The sequence below is a fragment of the Camelus bactrianus genome, chromosome 8 (assembly GCF_048773025.1).
Source record: "Camelus bactrianus isolate YW-2024 breed Bactrian camel chromosome 8, ASM4877302v1, whole genome shotgun sequence".
NCBI classification, from domain to species: Eukaryota; Metazoa; Chordata; class Mammalia; order Artiodactyla; family Camelidae; genus Camelus; species Camelus bactrianus.
This window is the reverse complement of record NC_133546.1, coordinates 71,242,250-71,261,827: the sequence shown is the minus strand read 5'-3', so window position 1 is coordinate 71,261,827 and position 19,578 is coordinate 71,242,250. Positions and strand designations below refer to the sequence as shown.

The 19,578-nt window shown below is 38.0% G+C and overlaps 1 protein-coding gene across 1 annotated transcript in view; it reads left to right on the top strand.

The window, feature by feature from the left end:
* EYS (eyes shut homolog) overlaps nucleotides 1–19,578 on the top strand; it is a 1,185,464-nt gene that overhangs the window by 332,628 nt on the left and 833,258 nt on the right. The window contains 1 exon segment of the mRNA XM_010967844.3: nucleotides 6,503–6,618. Within this exon segment, the coding sequence (XP_010966146.2) occupies nucleotides 6,503–6,618 (116 nt within the window).

Below are 19,578 nucleotides of genomic sequence, written 5' to 3'. Positions count from 1 at the left end.
CAGGTGTACCCAAGATAATCTCTCTCTTGATTTAACACAAAATCATCTGATCAGGTGACTGTAATTATATCCACACATCCTCTGCAACATAATGTAATATAATTATAGGTATGATGTTCCATCAGGCTGACAAATCTCACCCAGTCAAAGAGAGAGAATTGCACAAACCAGGTACGCTGCAGGTGGTACTTGGAGGCCATGTTAGGACTCCACCACCAGTGACTTCTTAGCATGAGAAGTTGACCCCGTTTACCCGTTATTAACACTGCATTGATTTACTCTCTTATTTAAACCATTCATTGTTTATAACCCCAACGTCTACCATACTTCTTGCCACATAATAGGGACTCATTTAATATTTGTATAAGGAATTAATATACAAGTCAGCATGCTATTGAAGGTACAGGGAACTCATGTGTATTCTGTAAAAGAGATTCTCCTATGAGTGTTTCGTCAAATACGAATACGAATTATTGTTCAGCACCCTAATGGATTGTATGCATGACATTATTTATGAATGAGACAAGCTAAATTAACTTCCTAGTAGCAAAGCAAAAGACCCATTCTCACAATTAAATATTTAAATAAGCAATTAGAAAAAAGGATGTGCATGAGAACTTTTTTGTTAAGGACAATTCATTTCTTCATATGTTTCTGGCAGATGTTTGTTCAATGCAATGTCTCTGATTTTACAAAGAAAAAGGCTTTCATTGTGATGAAATAGTATCCCAAGATGTATCCTTTGAAATATACTTCAATCTCATAATAGTTGAAGGGCAGCAGACAAGACTTGTTCCTATTTGAATTCTCCTCACTATTTACCATACATCTTGCATAAAACATGCACTTAATGGATTTTTTTTATTAAAGCAATCTTTATTTCTTTGCTATTTGGAAGCAGTTTTGTATTTTTACTCTTTTTTTTTGTTTTTACTGTTCTGGGAAACTTGAAGTCTTTGGTGTCTGTTCGATTCGGGGTAGTTTCTATTGCATTTTTTTCTTTTTTTTTTGGACACCAACTCTGTCATTTCAGGTCCTTCTCTGTAGGACCATTGTCATCTTAAGCAAGTTTTAGGACCCTCTTACCCTATTTTTCCCCCCTGGTGATCAGAATTGGGACAACCATAGGGATCCTGAGGTTTTAAAATTTTTCCGATCGCCACTGCATTTTTAAACTTTGAAAACTTGATACTTTATCCCGATTCTTTTTACTATCCCCTCGTCCTTACAGTTGTGATGTGACTGAGAAAACCTGAGCAGTTAAAGGCCGAAGTGATTACTGGCCGTGTTCTCTGAGGTATTCTGTCAGGCATTTTGAGAACCTATATTTGTCTATGCTACATTATGGAGAATACGCGTTAGTTTTTAAATATTTTCCAAATAGCTAGTATACAAATATTTTCACTATGCCTGGAAAACTGACACCTGAATAAGGATTTTGCTTTATGAACAATCTGATGCTGTTTCTGCTTCACGTGTTGTTTCGTATGGGTTTCATTTGGGTCAGCAGCTGATTTCTCACCTCCAAATTATTTTGTACAATTCATCTAATGACAATTGCTTTGTCTAGCTATATTTTCGAGTCAAACTTAAAATTAGTTTCAGAACTGACGTGTTACTCTTAAGATTAAAGGTTTATGACTGTGTTATTTTTTTTCACTGCTTATTTGTTTTGAGAAAAACAAGAAATCGATCAAGCAAAGCTTATAATGATAGCAACCTCCAGGCTACCAGAAAGAAAACGTAAGGAGGCATCAATTCTTTAATAATGTACTTTCTTAATTGCATATCTTCAGAGAACATTGTCGGACAAGAGGTGAGAAGTCTGAAGAAACAAAATAGTATTTTTAAAAATGCTGTCATTTAATAATGCTGCCTGCTGGTACTTCGTTGATGAAGTGTAGAAATCATAGATAACATTTCTTTCAAAAATTGCGATGTAGAGAGAGAAAGAATCAGAATGATGATATGGAAGAGACTTATTTGTCAATGCCTAGAGACTAAATCGCATGCATTTATGCAGAAATATGTCCACAGATGACTGCAGTTGAGGGGATTTGTTCATTGGATAAGCACTCACTGACATTGATGCTTTCCTTTGAGCATCTCATTGTGAATTTGGACCTTGAGAGGCTAGTGGTCCTTGGAAGAGTGGAGCTGAAATTGATCTGGAATCATTTCCCCTCGGGTTGCAATGCCAGTGTGGGGAGGGCTTGGCAGCTCCTGGCTGCGAGGACACTGTCAGTGAGCCTGGCAGCTGCAGCCCTCGCCCACGTGGACCTGGCCATGACAGTGAGTTCACTCGGCCACCACAATCCTTGTAGAGAGGTTCAACTCAGAATCTGACGGAGGGATGCGATACCTCAGGATGCAGCGATGATTATCCACTGACTAGTCCTGCCTTCCACATCAAAACCAATGCCAGTTATTTTCACAAATACCCCGAATTCTGACAAATTCATTTATATTTTTTTTTAGTTATAATGGTAGCAAATGAAAAAAAATTAAAAAGATGTGACTTCTATTTTCTGGCATCAGAATTAACCAGTTTTTAATGGTAGATTTTGCCTTAAAGTATTTATTTGTAGGTACGGGAAAGCACTGTTTACAATGATTTAAATTACTTTAGCTCATCTATTACACACACACATTTCTTCTCACTGAAGTACGTATTCCTGTAGAAATATAAATTTATAGAGGAAAAGGAAGGAGTCAGGAAGAAAAGAAGGAAAAACAGAAGGAAATAAAAGGAGAAAAAAGAAAAAGAAGAAATACTGAATACTGGAACAGGTTATTTTTCTGTGGAAGAACATGCTTAAAATGGATAATTTTTGTTAAAAAAGAGGAAAGTCAGGGCATGAAATAGCCCTGTGAACTGGATATGGCTAAGAGGCATGAAGACAGAAAAAAAAAAAAAGAGAGAGAGAGAGAAAGAGAGTGTGAGCTAGAAGGATGTTGGAAAAAGGTGTCCATCTTCTTTTGCTTTATTTTACCTCCTTTAAAGTATATTTCTATAAGATCCCTCAGTAACTGGGTAAATGGTTAAAATAATGTAACATATAAAAAGCACATTCTGATAGAAAGTCATTTTGTTTTGAAATGGTATCATTTAACTACAATTGTGAATTTTTTTTAAACCAAACCTTTGCAAATGTATGTCCTTAAGAAGTGTAATGATTCTTTTTTGTTTGTTTTAATTAGGTGAAGCAGCCCAGGTGTGAAATAACAGGTAGTGGTGGGGCCCCAGCAAACTGGAATAGCTACACAGATACTAAAAGAGAATTCCGTTTTCTAACACTGTGCCCAGTAAGCAAAATTAATTGTCACGCTGGGGGCCACCAATTTGCTGCTCCTAATATAAATCAATATTACTGTCATTTTTTTCCTTCCAGATTTGGGTACTTAAAATATTGTCTTAAAATTTGGGAAATCTCAAGTCTCCATGAATCAGGTCAGTGTTACCTTATTTCTGAGCTCAAACCCAAAGGTATTTGGATATGTTGGGAATCACTCCCAAATCTCTAGCGCTCACTGTAAATAAGTGGTGTGCCTAAGAGAGGCCAGGCACTGTTGTGGATTCAACTAGCTTCAGTATCAGGGTAATATATGGTTACATATGGCCACTTCTGATATGCTCTGACTGACATAGATGTATATACATAATTTTATAAGGTGTCCATAAATATCTTAATTCTAACTTCTTAGACTATAAGAAAATACAATTTCCAAATATGCTACTTATAATGCAATGCTACCTATTAAATTTTTGGAGGTCATGCATAATATATTACGGAAATGTAAATTTTGGGTATCTAATATATTGGTGTGTTTTATTATAGAATTATCCATAATATAGTGTGGACCCCATCCAAGGAGACTTAACTAACAGAGAAGAAAACCATTTATTAAAAATTACATTATACATCTAAACTGATTTCAGAATATATCTTTGACACCATATTCTTAATACTTCCTCAAAAATAAAATACTTTGGGAAGCCAAATTTTTGAATTCACATTAATAGTATTTATTACATGACTATGTATGAGAAATAATTATTGCTATGTATATGTGAATTTGCAAATCTCAAGCATTATGTGGTTAGTCACCACATTGGTAAAACATTATTAAAATACTTACCTGTGTATTTTCATTACAAAGTTTTACATTATCAGAAAATTTGGCTATAGCTAATGTATGATGTTTGGTGTTTATTTATAAAATGAATAATACAGATTAACAGAAGTCGTATCTGATGAAAATTTCAATTCACAATAGTGGTATGGAATATTTATAGACAAAGACTAATACAAATACAGTGACTATATTTTCTGGTAAAAATAATAACAGCAAAACAAGACAATATGCATGTAAAGTATTTTCTGATAAAATGGTGATTAGTTATTACATAGCCCATGGTCAACAAATTAGATGTGGAAAAAAAATTGTTTCATTTTTCAAAACTTTAAGCAAATTGGTGGGAAGGGATAGACACTGAAAAATTGTGCCCTACACTGGAATTTGACACAACATTATAAAATGATTATAAATCAATAAAAAATGTTAAAAAAAAAAACTTTAAGCAAATTATGTTTGTTTATTTATTTTCCCTGTGGTATCCAATTTAATTCTCCAGAGTCTCATTTGGAACATAGCTCATTTCTTAGATTCTTAGCCCAGAATAGTCAACGTTCAAAAAGCAATCTCTGTCTTTCAGACGCTTTAATTCAAATTTATCTTTTGCTGTCATTTCTTTTAAAAGATTTTATCATTTGTCTCCATGGAGAAGGTCAGCGTCTATGCTGAAGCTAACTTGACTCTAGCTGTTACTTGCAATCTGCATCAGTATCCAGCTTGACTTATAATCATGAACATTTTAAAAATATCATTATATTTAATGGTACTCCCTCATGTCTTAACTACATATTGTGTAACATTTACTTTTCATTTGTTAATGTATGTAATGCCATATATATTGAATAAAGATGCACCAACATGCCATTTTACTTCATTAATTTATTTATAACTCTATCTGTATATTTCAATGAGGTGCTAAAAATGAGGTTGCTAGATTAAAAAAAAAAAAAAGTAAAACAGAAGTAAAATCCTGTCTAAAGAGCTGCCAACTATTGTGTCTCCTTGTCTCTTGTTGAGGGCTGTGAGCTGCCGTGTTCTCCTTTGAGGCCGTGTTGCCGAGCCCAAACTTGTTCTGTTTGCCATATGACAGGCCAATGAATTGGGGGACGAGGTTTTGGGGCAAGGAATAATGACTTTATTTGGAAAGCCAGCCGACCAAGATGATGTGAAACTAATGTCTTGGAGAGGCATCTTCCCTAAGTCAGATTTAGGCTGTTGCAAACTTCTTGGTGTTGGAATCCTTTGTTCTTACAGCTGTCCATGTAGGTCAGGTCACGATGTTCCTGTAAACCTCCAACAAAATAAATGTTATTTTCTGTTCTGCAACTTTTTAATCTTTATATGAATGAGAAAGTGTTACACCCTTAAAGGTCAGAGTCTGGAGAATGAGCTAGCCTGTCTATTTCAGGCTCTAGGCAACATTCTTTTAAAAAGGTGCAGAGCCAGCATGACTAAGCCCAGGAAACAGAGCCCAGGGTTAGAGTCAAGGCAACAGATCTAATAGGGAGTCAGATTTGTTCTTCCTCATTACATCCACAGTTACATGCACTGTACAAAAGCCTGGCTCCAGAAACTGAGAAGCCCGCTAAATACCTCTCAGTGCATTGACAACGCTGTGTTTCCCAGGACCTGCATGTTTAACGAGAGTGGGAGCAGGTACACGTACAGAGGCAGAGAGGCGATGCGACCGCATGGTGGGTCTCAAGGATAGTGAGGATCTGGGGCCTGACCGGCAGGAAACAGCTGTCAATCTGCAACTGCTCCAACCGAGATCAAGTTGTCACCATGTCCTTGAGATGCTTCAGAGACTGTTCTTGTTCCATCATTAATGATCAAATAGAGGACAGATTCTGATCATTACTTTTAAAAGATTATGATGAAACGTGAAGGCTCTTTTTAACTAAGTAGCTCTATATCAACTGTCAGATCACTGCACTCTTTAATGTACCTTGTCATACAAAGAACTTTAGAGGAAAGTTAACTTCTTGTTTATTAAACCTAAAACAACCTGGGAAAAGGTATTTGAGACAAAAGTAACCTATTTATCATAGGTATTGTTTACTGACACGAGAGAGAGAAAAGAAAACTGGCGATTTTCATTGTTGCTTTGCCAGCTGTTAGCAGATGCTCGTTGCGATTGTTGTTTCAAATAACTGGAGTTTTTAAGTTAATAGAACTGAGCAAGACAATTATTTAGAAAACACTATAGAGAACTGTGTAACAGAACATAAAATATAAAAATTCATAATTCCTTTAGTTAAAAGTGAAATGCATGTAGATTAATACAGTATTCTTTAGGGCTATTAGCATTATCTGTATCATGATTAAAGGAATGTTAAAGGTTTTCTCCTTCTGTTGTTTTCAGTGGTTGACGGCGTCTCCCGTTTGGGCAGCCCTGGCTCTGCTGGTCTGCGACAGGACCCTGATGATTGCATCCTGAATGCCCACCAGAACAGTTCCACCTGCAAAGACCTACATCTCGTTAGTATCCATTAATAGTATTAATATATCTTAATGCGGGCTAGCATAAATTAACTCTTACAAATAGAGTTGACATCTTCCTTTGTGGCATGGTGGGAGGTATAAATACATATGCATACTTACTGATTAGAAAATAGAAACTCAACCAATATTTTTTTTTTAACTTAGTAGAAAAAAAAAGTTCTATTCAGCACTATATATAGGTTGATGTAAATATTATAAAATGAACGGTTTATGCTTTAAATTCACAAATCTGGTGATACCGAATTTGTGTACAATTTCAGAAATTATTCTAAAAACGTTACTAGTCTTATAGGTACCACTTTCATCTAACTCCAAGTATTTTACACACACTTAATATATTTGATCCTTTTTAAAATAATCTTATAAATTAAATGTTTATGTGTAAACGTTTAAATATTTTATTTATATTATATATTATACATGTTTATATGTAAATTATATACATTTATATATAAAAAGGCAATATAAATGTAATCGCCCACTTATAGTCTTACCTTGTATTTTGATTTCCATCTTCTTTTGTATGTCCGTCACTTTCTTCATCCATCAGTGTTGGTGCTGTCCCTTCTGTACACATCTGTTTGTCACCAGCCCGTGCCATTCTGCCTTAAACGGACTGTGACACAGTTGGTAAATCAGTGGGGCCCCCTCTGGCTCCTCATTTTTCAGAAGGCGTGACATTAAAAATGTCTATGCAAGGTGGATCCACTGACTGTCTTCAGAAAACAGATGACACACAACACAAGCTAAGGCCACGACACTGGTGTGGGCTCTGAGCTGATGCACCGGCAGCCGAGCCGACTTTCACAAGAGGATGACACTAGTTGATGTGAGAAAAAAATGCTTTGGAAAAACAGGCCTGTTTTCATCCACATATTTGGACTACCAGTGTACTGACATTGTTTTCACAATAAAAAGGTAATGTGTGCCAAATTGGTATTTTTGCACAAGGAAGGCAGACAATTAAGGGGAGAATTCTTACTGAGGTTTGGATAGCAATGAGCAGGGACGGTCCATCAGTTATCTAGTCATCGGTATGTCATGGCCCAGTTCCTTTGTATCCATCCCAGATGCTTCGTCCAAGTCAGTCAATCGCATTCCACTTCCAGGGGTCCCTGTAGGCCTGGGCATGCCACCCGATGCTGATCTCTGAGGTAAGAGTGGAGTTCTTTCCAGGGAAGTTTCCTCACCTCCATATAGGATGTCAGTAAAAGGCAATGACCTTTATTAGACCTTCTAATATTCGGATTATATACATAGAGCTGCTGTTGCCATTTTCAGACCCCAAGGTGGGGACAGGGTGCTGTCTAGTGATGAATGATTCTGAAGGCAGCAGAGCTGAGAGACAGGAGATCAGTGCTGAACTCCTGACTGAACCCCCAGGTGCCTGTCAACCTGGATCTAATTACATGAGATCACTTAAGATCTATTTTTAAGTACAGCTTGACTCAGAGTTCCTTTAACTTGCAGGTAAATCATCTAATTTCCATAATGTGATTAAACTTTATTTTAGTCTACAATTTCAGCTGTAACTTCAGCAATAATAGGAGTTTATTATTGTAGAAAGAACTTCCTACTCATAATCACAAGATTCCATTTCTAGACCTGACCTTGCCACAGATTACCTGTGCGACACGAAGACAGCCACTTGACAAGTCAAGGACTGCAACTTTAGAAGCTGTATCGTATCAAATAATAGAATTTCCAAGTATAGTATTCGCTTATCTACCCATCTTATAAATTGCCAGTAAGAAGCCATTCAGGCTAACTTTAGACTAATATTCATTCCAATTCTTGACTCATACTTTCAGAAATCATACTAGAATAAAGAAAAATAAAAATTAAAGAAAAAGTGGAATTCATAGAAACGGAGAGTAAAATGGTTACCAGCAATTGAGGGCTGGGAGAAATAAGGAGATGGTACTCAAAGGGTACAAGTCTTCAGTTACAAGATGACTAATTTCTATGGGTCTAGATAGAGTCAGTGGTGACTCTATTTAACTATACTGTGTTGTATATTTGAAATTTCTATCAGAGTAGATCTTAAGCATTCTCATTACAAACATAAAAAAGGTAAGTACATGAGGTGATGCATGTGTTAATTAACCTTACTGTGTTAATAACTTCACAGTGTGTACATATATCAAATCATCACACTATACACTTTACTTGTCAGTTATACTTCAATAACGCTGAGCAGGGAAAGAAAAATGAAAACAAACAGAAAGCAGCAGGGTTGGAAAGGATATAAAATTCTCAAACTAAATAAAGTTTGCTAGCTAGATAATATTATGATTTTATTAACTGATTTAAGTATATTATAATGTATAAGGAGATCATTGAAATTATCTAATTCCTAACTATAATTTATGTATCAATTATAAGAACAGAAATGCCAGTGGATTGGTGTTATCCTTCCAAGAGAAGATGTTAAGAAGACAACAGTTTGTTTAAAAAATTAAAGCCTCTTCAAAGCTTTTGATAGCTTTTAGATATTGTGCCTGGGGTCCCAAGGTTACCTTCAGATTTGATGGTTGATTAGAAAGGCTCAGAAAAGCTGATTTACTCCTGGTAACGGATCATTAGAGTGAAAAGTTATGAATTAAAAATAGCAAAAGGTAAAGGACAAACGGCAAAGTCCAGGAGAGAACAGGCACAAGCTTTCAGGTGTCTTCTCCCAGTGGAGCAGGGTGGACAATGCTTAATTCCCTGAGAAATGATGTGTGACAACATGTTAGAAGTGTCACCAATCTGGGAAGTTCACTTAGCCTTGGCGTCCAGGGTTTTAATTTGGGTCACTTACAAGGCATGGATTTTAGCTTATCATTCTCCAGCTCCTGCAATGTTCAAACTGATACAACTTGGTCCAAAGCCTCAGATTTAAAAAAAAAAAAAGGCTTGCATCAAAAATCCCATCATTAGCATAAACTATTTGGTCTCATCCAAGGTGTCAGGTATCAGACGCACTGTTCCCAGGCAGGATATTTCGAGGCTCAGATGTTATCTTCCAGCAGCCAGTAAAGGGCCTGTCCTCCATTGGGAGTAGATAGCGTCTGAGCACCCAAGCCTGCTACGTTAACTACTGTATAGTATTATGTTAAATATTACATTTTTGTGTAGGAATACATAATAGTATACTAATAAGTTGAAACAAAAATCATTGCAAAGCCAAGCAGGAAGAGGTAAAAACTCATCATTTTGAAATAGACCACACGAGTCATGAAATAAAGCAAGGTCCATTGAGTTTCATATTTGCTTTCTTTCACCAACTCATTGGTAATTGGCAATAGAAATATTGTGAAATGCTCTCTGAAGGCTTTAAGTTGGAAGAGGAAAAGAAATGTGTGGAGTGTGATCACTTCTACAAAATACGTAATAATTGTGATGAACAAAAAGATGACTTTATTCAATGTGAAGCACTCGTATTTGGCTACAAGAGGCAGCAGCCCACTTGTGGTGTGGGCTGGACTTTCCAAACCAGACCAAGCGATGCCACTGACATTGATTCAGGAAAATGGGGTGTGAGAGAATGGCCACATCCCAGGTCTCAGGCGAGTCCCTGGGATGCGCCCCACCAAATGCAGGTCCTTGGCTTTGCATAGGAAATAATTCAAGAGTCAGCCATACTTGAGTAAAAATAGATTTATTCAGGGACATACTCCATAGACAGAGTTTGGGCCATCTCAAAAAGCAAGAGAAAGGCCACAAGGTGTGGGGTTGTTAGTTTTTATGGGCTTGGTAACTTCATATGCTAACAAGCGGGAGGATTATTCCAACTACTTTGGGGAGGGGTCAGGGATTCCCAGGAATTGGGCCACCACCCACTTTTCGACCTTTTATGTCAAAGGACCTTAAAAAAGTCCTGACACCTGTGGGAGTGTCATTCAGCAGCTATTATATTTCAATGAGCATATACTGAAGCTCAAGGTCTGCTGGGAGTTGAAATTTCCACTATCTTGGTGCTAAGTGCTGTGTCATCCTTTTAATGGTTGTGCCCTGCCCCCTTCCCTCCTGTCTCAGCATGAGGCTTGCTCCTTTTTTGAACTTGGTATGCATGTAGCTTTAAATGAACATTTTTACATTTGCAGCATTTCCTGTGATTATACGTGTAGCGTCACGGATGTGAGTTTAGATAAAAAGCAGAAAGTCAGAAGACTTTGAAACCAAAATGAGAAGCATTTTGTAACAAGGAGTCGGTTTTCTTCCTTTCCTTTCTTTATGGTTCAGTAAACCAAGAAAACAATAGAAAGAAAATGAAGAAAATTTTGAATGCTTAGCACATAATAAGATACAAATGTTACATTTGGGTAGAATAAGATTTATTCCCTTGTGTAACTTTCTTAGGTATATTTGAAAATAACTGTTTCTTTGTGCTTATTTAAATATGTATAATCAGATTATTTGATTACTTTCCCTCTCATTTTCCTTTCATTTTCTACTGTATCTTACATAAATAATGAATGCTTAATTTTGATAACAGCAGGAGAAACAAAAATAGTGCAGTAGAACTAACATGTGGAAGGGACAAAGATGGCCTTCATATACAGCTATTTTAAAACTTCATGCGTATTATATATTCTGGTATACTACAGATATAAATTTTCTCCCCAAGAGTCAGATGCAAAACCCAAGCCGAATCCATGTGTTTTCTAGTGAAAAATAAAATTGTCTTTACCTTCACCACCATATGGCTGAAAAAAATCCATGTCAGCCAGTTGAGAGCTAGCTGCCCATGTCCTCCCTTTTGGATTGTAGAGCAAATGCTGGGGTGGCCAAGCCGGCATTAAGTGGGGAGAGCCCTGCTCCACAGTTCATCTTGGCTGCCGCTGAAATGCCCATTGTGTCATCCCCATGCTCCTTTCAAAAACAGGTTAATCTGCCAAATGCCTCTAATCCTTTCACACCCGATCGGGCTCCCAGCACCCTCCCCGCGCCCCTCAAGGGCGGCACGCTTCGCTAATTAATGGTCGGGTCCCACTTGTCCCTTCAGCATATCCAGTTGGAACCGCTGAAACCTCAGCTCTGCTCTCCCTCCAGGATTACAACCTCTCCATTGGAGTGGAACCAGTCCAACTGCTCTCTGTCCAGATACAAAAGCCTTCCTTTCTTTCCTAACTTCCCTCTCCATGAAGGTTTGCTTAATCTCATTTGGTGGAAATTAACACAGAGACACTGACCCAGTGTCAGAGCTCGGCTGCTCCAGATTTCTCAAAACACAAAGAACTGTTTAAATGCTCCCTGATGGAGAAAAGAAAAATTCCATTTTCGTAGCAGAAGAAGGCAGTAACACATTTCATTCTCAATCATTTCTCTGTTATATTGGAATAGGACAAAACTTGTCAAGCCTGAAAGTTCCTACCTCTTTTGTGCCACCTTTACTATGGCTGGCTATGTTGTATTTTAATATTGCTTTTGAGTCACAGGGGTTATAAATTATCACCTAAGCTATTAAGCCTCCAAATAATGAATTCTTCCTTATTAATATTTAAAAACTTGATTAGGTTAAACATCTTGTAAGTTTTGAGTAACTCAAAAGAGTAAAGAGAAGATTTGGAAATTGTCTGGGTTTGACATGGATTTGCTTTCCAATTTTACCACAAATCACTTAACTTATTGAAACTGTCTACTGAAATAAAATGTACAACCTAAAAGTCGAGAGTTATATTTTGTTTGGTGGGCATTTCTGAGGACTCGAACCCCTCAACCTGGGATGACAGCCTCTCAGATTGCTCTGAGGGAGAGGTCCAAAGAGATAGAGGAGGACCCAGGATATATAGGCGTTTTTACAACAAAGACAGGTAGTCAGAACATCAAAATATTACTATTAATTAAAGCAAACCAGAAATCTCGAAGTAAAGAATTTGATGTTCTTCTATATATGGGAAGGTGCAAAGGTCTGGGCTCACTGAAATCATTCCTTTGACAAGCACCTAGCTATCCAGGGTCAGTGTCCTGTTCTTTCATGTCCCCGAGGGGCACCACTGGGGGTGGCTGCAGAGGCCAGGCTGCCTGCTTGTCTGCATCCTGAGTTCACTGTTGGACACGGCGGTAGCAGCTGATGACTGGATGGCCACAGCATCCTTTGTTTACTGACATGGCTTGCATTACTTTTCATTCACAGAACCTTAAAATGAGGAATTGTTAGAAGATTCACTCAAATTCACTATATATGGTACTATTTTATTAATTTAAGGACAATATAACTCTGCATTGTATTTAAGTATCAGAATATACATAAGCAAGTATCGATTATTAGACTTTTCAGTTGGGTGATCAGTTTCTTCAATCAAATGAGAGAATTAGATTCAGTTGTTCTTAACCAGAGAGTTGCCTTTGAAAATACACCTGCTTAAGATCTGATTCATTAGATCAATCCAGGCATCCGGATCATTTCTAATTCCTTGGGATCTGATGTGCACTTCTATCTGAGAATCACTGGGTATCTACATAGCACCTTCTAGCTCTAAACTTCTGGGATGTTGAGGGTGGAGTACAGAAGCGTCTGTTTCATGTGCACTAATGACTCACAATTTAGCACCTTATATGAGAAATAAAGGATGGTCTGAAAAATTGAGAGACCTACCTCCTGTGTTTTTAGCAGCATATTTCATTGCATCTTTCATTTAAAAGTATGATGTCTCTTCTAGATTCTTCCATCTGTTTTCATGCTTTTGTTTTTAAGACAGAGGGAATGAATCTAACTTTTTCATCCCAATTCTTTTGTGTGAAAGTTTTCTCCTCACTTATAATAACCTAGTGAAGTGTTATTCTCTTTATGTATTGACGTTTGCTGATCAAAAAATTTGTGCATGAAATTATAGCTTTTCATAAAGGCTGGGTATACTGGTTCAAAATATTTTGAGAGTATTAAAAATAATAATGACTGATTGATTGTAATGCTATCCCAAAGATTCAATTAAGTATTTTGATTAAATGGATTATTTACAACATCTTCAGTAGTGAATATATTGTCAAAAGTTTAACCTAAATCTTGATTTTTTGATAACAACCAAATCCATGGTTAAAAATGGCACTGCAGTGATTTGGTAACACAAAATGAAGTTCTTTGGTCATGTCCATTCTAAATAACCTACTTTCATTTATATGGAATAAAATCTACCTAAAAAAAAAAAAAAAATTACCCAGATCGCTACCTTTCATTGTACAGATTCTTACTCTAAGAATTTATTGAGAATAATTTAACATTGCGTTTATGAAAGTGGTTCATTATCATGGTTGTTAGTTTTCTTTCCTTTTTACTGTACAGTAGATTATAGAATTGTTTTCCTTGTGTAATCCAAGAGGAAGATATAATTTTAGATCATTCATATGATGACTTGTATAATTCTTCAGTGTATTTTCCTCAGTTGTCAATTTTAACCAATTACTATGTCTATCTGAAGCACCTTATTTCTTTGCCTCTAATCTGCTGTTTTGAGTCTGTCATGGCACTAAAACACAATCAGATTTGTTAGGATTATATGCAAAGTAAAAGTAAATGAAATCTGCAAAAAGATTTGTTTGATCCACCTGAGCAAAGAAATACAGGAGATTTAATACTTTGGACTTATGAAATCTATTTTGGAAGCTCCAATGTATTTTTCCATCTTTCTTATTCCAAGATTCATTACAGAGAAGTGAAATTTACAGATGGCTGATTTTGAGATTTAAGAAATCTGTGGAGCTGTACTGCATTTCATCAATATTGTCTAAGAATGCAACTAATCAGAGAGAATTTTTCCATTTTTAGAGTCTCTAGTAAAAGTAGACAGTTCCTAGAAATAGTCCAGTTTAAAAAAATGATTTAGAACTGATTGAATCAATTTCCATTGCCAATATTGGCCAAAATACACCAATAAATGTGTTTACTCTCAAAGAATTACAAGCCAGATTAAGCTTTGATGTATTTCAATGCAAGCATTGTATTTTCTAAATCGTTATTTATGTCACTAGAACTAGGATTCAACTCTGGGCTTTACAATTTATTTCTGAGAATTTAGTAAATAGTTACAGTCCATAGTAAATGTATTTTCCTTAAAAAAAATCACTTTTACTGTCATTTAGATGCATGTCATTTTTAAGTGGTTGAGTCTATATAACTTCTTTTTTTTTAAACTGTTATGTTGTGTTCAGATATTTTCCAAGAATATAATAAAAGGGAAAAAATACATCTTCCTTCAGAACATGTTGACTTCAACAATATATTATTAAGTGACAGGAACAGCGCTCGAAGGATAGTAAATCCTTCATCTCCATCAGTAAAGACTCCATTATGTTCTAACTCTATGTTGTCCTAACTCCCCATCTGTCTGTGAGGAGTTTATCAATAGCGAAGCACCTAGGAAGCGGGAAGTGAACATAAACAAGCACATGGGCAAGTCTGAATTCACATGTGTGTATGTGCACACAGAAGAGAGTGTGTCTTTGTTGTTCAGCTGTTTGCCAACCATCCTGATTTAAGCAGATCAAGAGCTTTCCAAAATCAGGTTCTGGAGCCCCCAGGTCAATTATTTCATGTTTACACTTGTCTTGATTATAATACGTACAAAATAATTAGAGCTAGCAGGTAAATAGCCTTTCTACATACACTGGTGAAAATCCTCGGTTTAGGGTAACAGAGAGTTGCCTATGCCTTGTCTTCATTATAATGGTCAAATTGTGCCTCATTTCCTTTACAACCAAAGGCAGCTTGCACACAACAAGACAGACCCTGGAGGCGCACAGCTTCTCTTCACTGGCTATGCTACCTCAAATAAGTCACTCAACCTTTCTAAGCCTCAGACATATGTCATAATATGTCATTTTAATAGTGGACGTATTAATAGCAGTTACTTTCCAGGATCATTATAAAGATTAAATGAACTACTGCATGTAAAATCCTTAACACCGTGTCTGCTACAAATAAAACAATTAACATATATATACCAAACTTCATGATGCTGAGGAGGAGGAGAAGGGATAATCAATTGTAGCTACAGAAAGAGAGAGAGACAGGGAGAGAGGGAAAGAGGAAAAGAGAAAGAGAGAGGAAATAAAGCATTGTAATTGAGCTGGACACTGGGGGTCCCTCCAGGGTCAGACCCCTCCCCTACGTCCTCTGCTGCGGCTCTTTTCTGAAGTACGCAGATAATAGTATCTCATGTATATTTCCTGAGTTTTTCAGATGATGAAAATCACCACCAAAGGGAGGAAATTAACTGCTTGATGATCACAAGAGCATGTGGCCCCCAGACCTCTGGCACCTAGGGGTTGATAGTGTTGGCCACCCTGTTACCTCAACATCAACCAATCAGAAAATTGTGCATGAGCTGAACACGTACCCTGCAAGCCCCACCCCTTACTTGGCCCTTAAACATGCTTTGCTGAAGCTCTTCAGGGGGTTTGGGGTTTTCCTGGGCATGAGCCACGCCATCCTCCTTGCTCAGCACTGCAGTAAACCTTTCTCTGCTCCACACTCCAATGATCATATTTCTTTGACCTCACGGTGTGTAGGCACATGAACGTGCCTTCACCAACAGGATGAATCAATGAATGAAAGCATGAATTGAATGCACAGGTCTTTATCTCTTTAGCTAACTTTAGATTTCTCATAGAGTAAGAACCCCAGAGACTTGGCAGCTACTGATAGCTTTTGCTGCCCATGACCTCAGGCTATTGGGGCTCGTGGGCCGTCCTTTGAGGCCTGCTGGGAGGCTGCTACCTATCTGGTGAAACCCTCCGCACTGGATGGACAAGAACAGAGCACCTCCACCTGATCCCTCTCTGCTCAGGCATCAGGCCTTTAATCTGATTAACTCCCCATGAATGTTATCAGTGCTGCAGCCTTCCGGGTCAGTTCCCCTGATGTAAGTTGCTGGCCTTCTTAGACTTCTCAGAGCAGGAAAATCTCCAGTCATCTAACTGGTGAGCTTATAAGGTTAAAATGGAAAAAAAATATATCCTTTATACTTAAAAAAAAATCTGAAACAAAAACTCAGAAGAGACCCATGTGATTGACGTGGGTAGAAGTGTGAATGAGTTTATGAACATAAATACAGACATATGGGTCTAGAGGGTTATTACTGTGATTTTAGAGTGTGAGCCTGTGATTTGCCTCTTTAATATGCACACTCAAGAGCTAGTTGCCTGTCAGAAAATGTAGATCCCACTTTTTTTCTGTGATGTGATGTGCCTTTCCAGGGCTCCTTTTATAGTTCACTGGCATTTCATAGAAGATATATTTTACAGAGAAAAACCCAGGGCTCACAGAAATAAAGCAAATGCTTCATGATCACACAGCAATAGAAAGCAGAGTGAAGACAGGTCCGCAGATGGAGCGCCTCTCCCAATGTTCATCTGTCCTAGACTGGCCGCACCTCTGGAAGCATTCAGGCTTGAGTTCAGGTGTCCACAGTGTTACCCCAAAAGGTAAAGACCCTAGTTCTTGTCATACCTGAAAGATAAGTTTACAGTCCGGAGACTTTGCTTTGTGTAGCAAAAGATGTTAAAAGATTTATTTTAAAAAAGGAGAAATACACCTCCAAGAATGACAGGTGGGCTGATCCAAGGGAGCAAAAGCAATGTCTTTGTCTCCCCTTCTCTTATAGCCTCACTTAGAGCTGGTCTTTTGATTGATGTCTCTTGTCCCTGGAGCGCATAGTCATGCTTGCCCGCTCTTGCACATGTCCTTACCCATGATGCACACAGACAAGCCCACGGTGGAGTAGGGGGAGCGAAACTGCAATGTTAATCATAATACAATGAGCCAGTGAGCACTGGGTCGTGTCTGGTTAAGTCCTTTCTGCTATCGTGCAGTCATAGCCTGTCGGGTTCTAATCGGTTTCTTGCGGGCGCTCATTTAGAGAAAGTAAAGCCCCTTTATGCTGGAGGCAGACATAACACCACCTTCCTGACCATCCTCCCTCTCCTCCACCTTTTCTGCCCAGTGCTCCCACTTATCTAACTACCTAACAACAGGACTTACGAAACTAGAGGATGAACGCATATCAGCATTTCAGAGGCTCCACAATGCATCCCAACCACCTGCACCATTTTTGAAAATACACTCTTGTTTTGTACTCACTCTCTGGGGATTCTAATTTAGCAAATGGAATGAGGTCTGAGCCTTAGTGTTTTTAAAATACTCCACAGAAGATTGACATGCAGCGCCATAGCACATGAATATTGGGCTCTTCGTTTCATTGGGCTGCATGGGGAAGGCATGGCCCCTGTGAGAGTCAGTGTTTACAAGCCCCTTGGATGCAGAGCTCAACATCCAGCTAGTGCTAACCTGATAGGAAGCCTGCCCTGAAAGGACCAGACCATTCAAGGAATGGCCATTAACATGTGGCAGGATGCAGCCACAGAGACTCAAATTAAATCATCAGCCTCTTTTCTGCAGATGAACTGGAGCTGAGGGGAATTTAGAGCTAGAATTCAAAAAAAAAAAAAATTAACTGAGGGTTAAAATAGAGTTAGAACACTGATCATTTCTTTCTCTCTCAAGGGAGAGCTTTTTTATGGAAACAGTGCTATCCTCACCAGTTTTCAAGAGCAATTCCAGAGGTTCTGGTCATCAAAGGGTGGCTATTTGAGGACATTGGTGTGGGAAGAGCAGGCTGACCTATTACGAGAGGTTGTTGAGGACCAATTTAAAAGGCGATCAAACAGAATCGAGCCTTAGAGATGTTTTTCCCAGGATACAGTTGGCCAGCCATATCTACAGGTCTGCATTGGCGGATTCAATCAAATGTGGATAGAAAATATTCAAAAAAGAAAATTCCAGAAAGTTCTAAAAAGCAAAACTTGAATTTCTCTCACAATGGCAACTATTTATATGTGTTCATATTGTATTTACAACCCTTTGCCTACTGCTTACATTGTGTTAGATATTATAAGTAACCTAGGTATGATTTAGAGGTATTATAAGTAACATCCATACAGGAGGATGTGTGTAGGTTATATGCAATACAACTCCCTTTTATGTAAAAGACTTGAGCATCCACAGATTTTGGTATCCAAGGGGAGTCCTGGAACCAATCCCTCTTAGATATTGAGGGATGACGGTATACAATTTTTACTATTATGATTTGATTCTTGTGGGTACTTGGAATTTGAGAGACTGATACCAACCTCTTGCTACCCAGCTGAGATTTCCTCCAACATTTGAGTGGGAGCTTCAGTTACTACTGATTATATGCAATGTAAATCGGACTCTTAATGCTACAAGCAGCCTGGCACAGGCTGAGAATGCCTGTTCAGTGGGTCTTGCATAAGGGTGGCAGAGAACCAGAGCTGTTGAGGGAATACTGGTTAGGAAAAATGCAGTCATTTTATTAGCAGATGCAGTATAAGAGAAACTTATGGCATCTGGGTACAATTGCACTGGACCTAGGAGAGGCAATGGGACACAGGGCTGTCAGTGTCTGGGCTTACAAGCAGGTTGCTAGAGCATAATTAACTTCTGAACTAGAAATGTAGTATGGAAAACATTCACCAGCTTATAAAAATCAACAGCTTTCCTCTTTAGTAGGATACTCAGCCTGGCAAACTCAATTAATGGCTACCGTAACTGGAATGAATGCGTAATAGACAAAGAGTTTGGGACTCAAACCGCATCCAGACTTGGATGAGTTCATTCAACTGCCTAATGCTGACCGTGGAACTGGGAAAAGGCTTTGATTTCTTTCCCTGTAGCTGCGGTTCAATGCATTTTAGAAGTTGGTATGATATTTATGTTTGGTGAGTGAGAGATGGGCAGAAACAGAAATAGCCAAGTCATGAATCATAAAAAGCCCTTATGGAATGGGGAGGAAAATTAAAGAAGACTCTAGCAATAGGCACTAAGAGAAAAGTGAGAATTGGTGGTAGTGTCATGAGACAAGAGGAGTTTAAGAGGAAATATTCAGAAGGATCTTGTTGCCCCACAACCCTTAAAGTGGGTATTTTTTGCTTTGC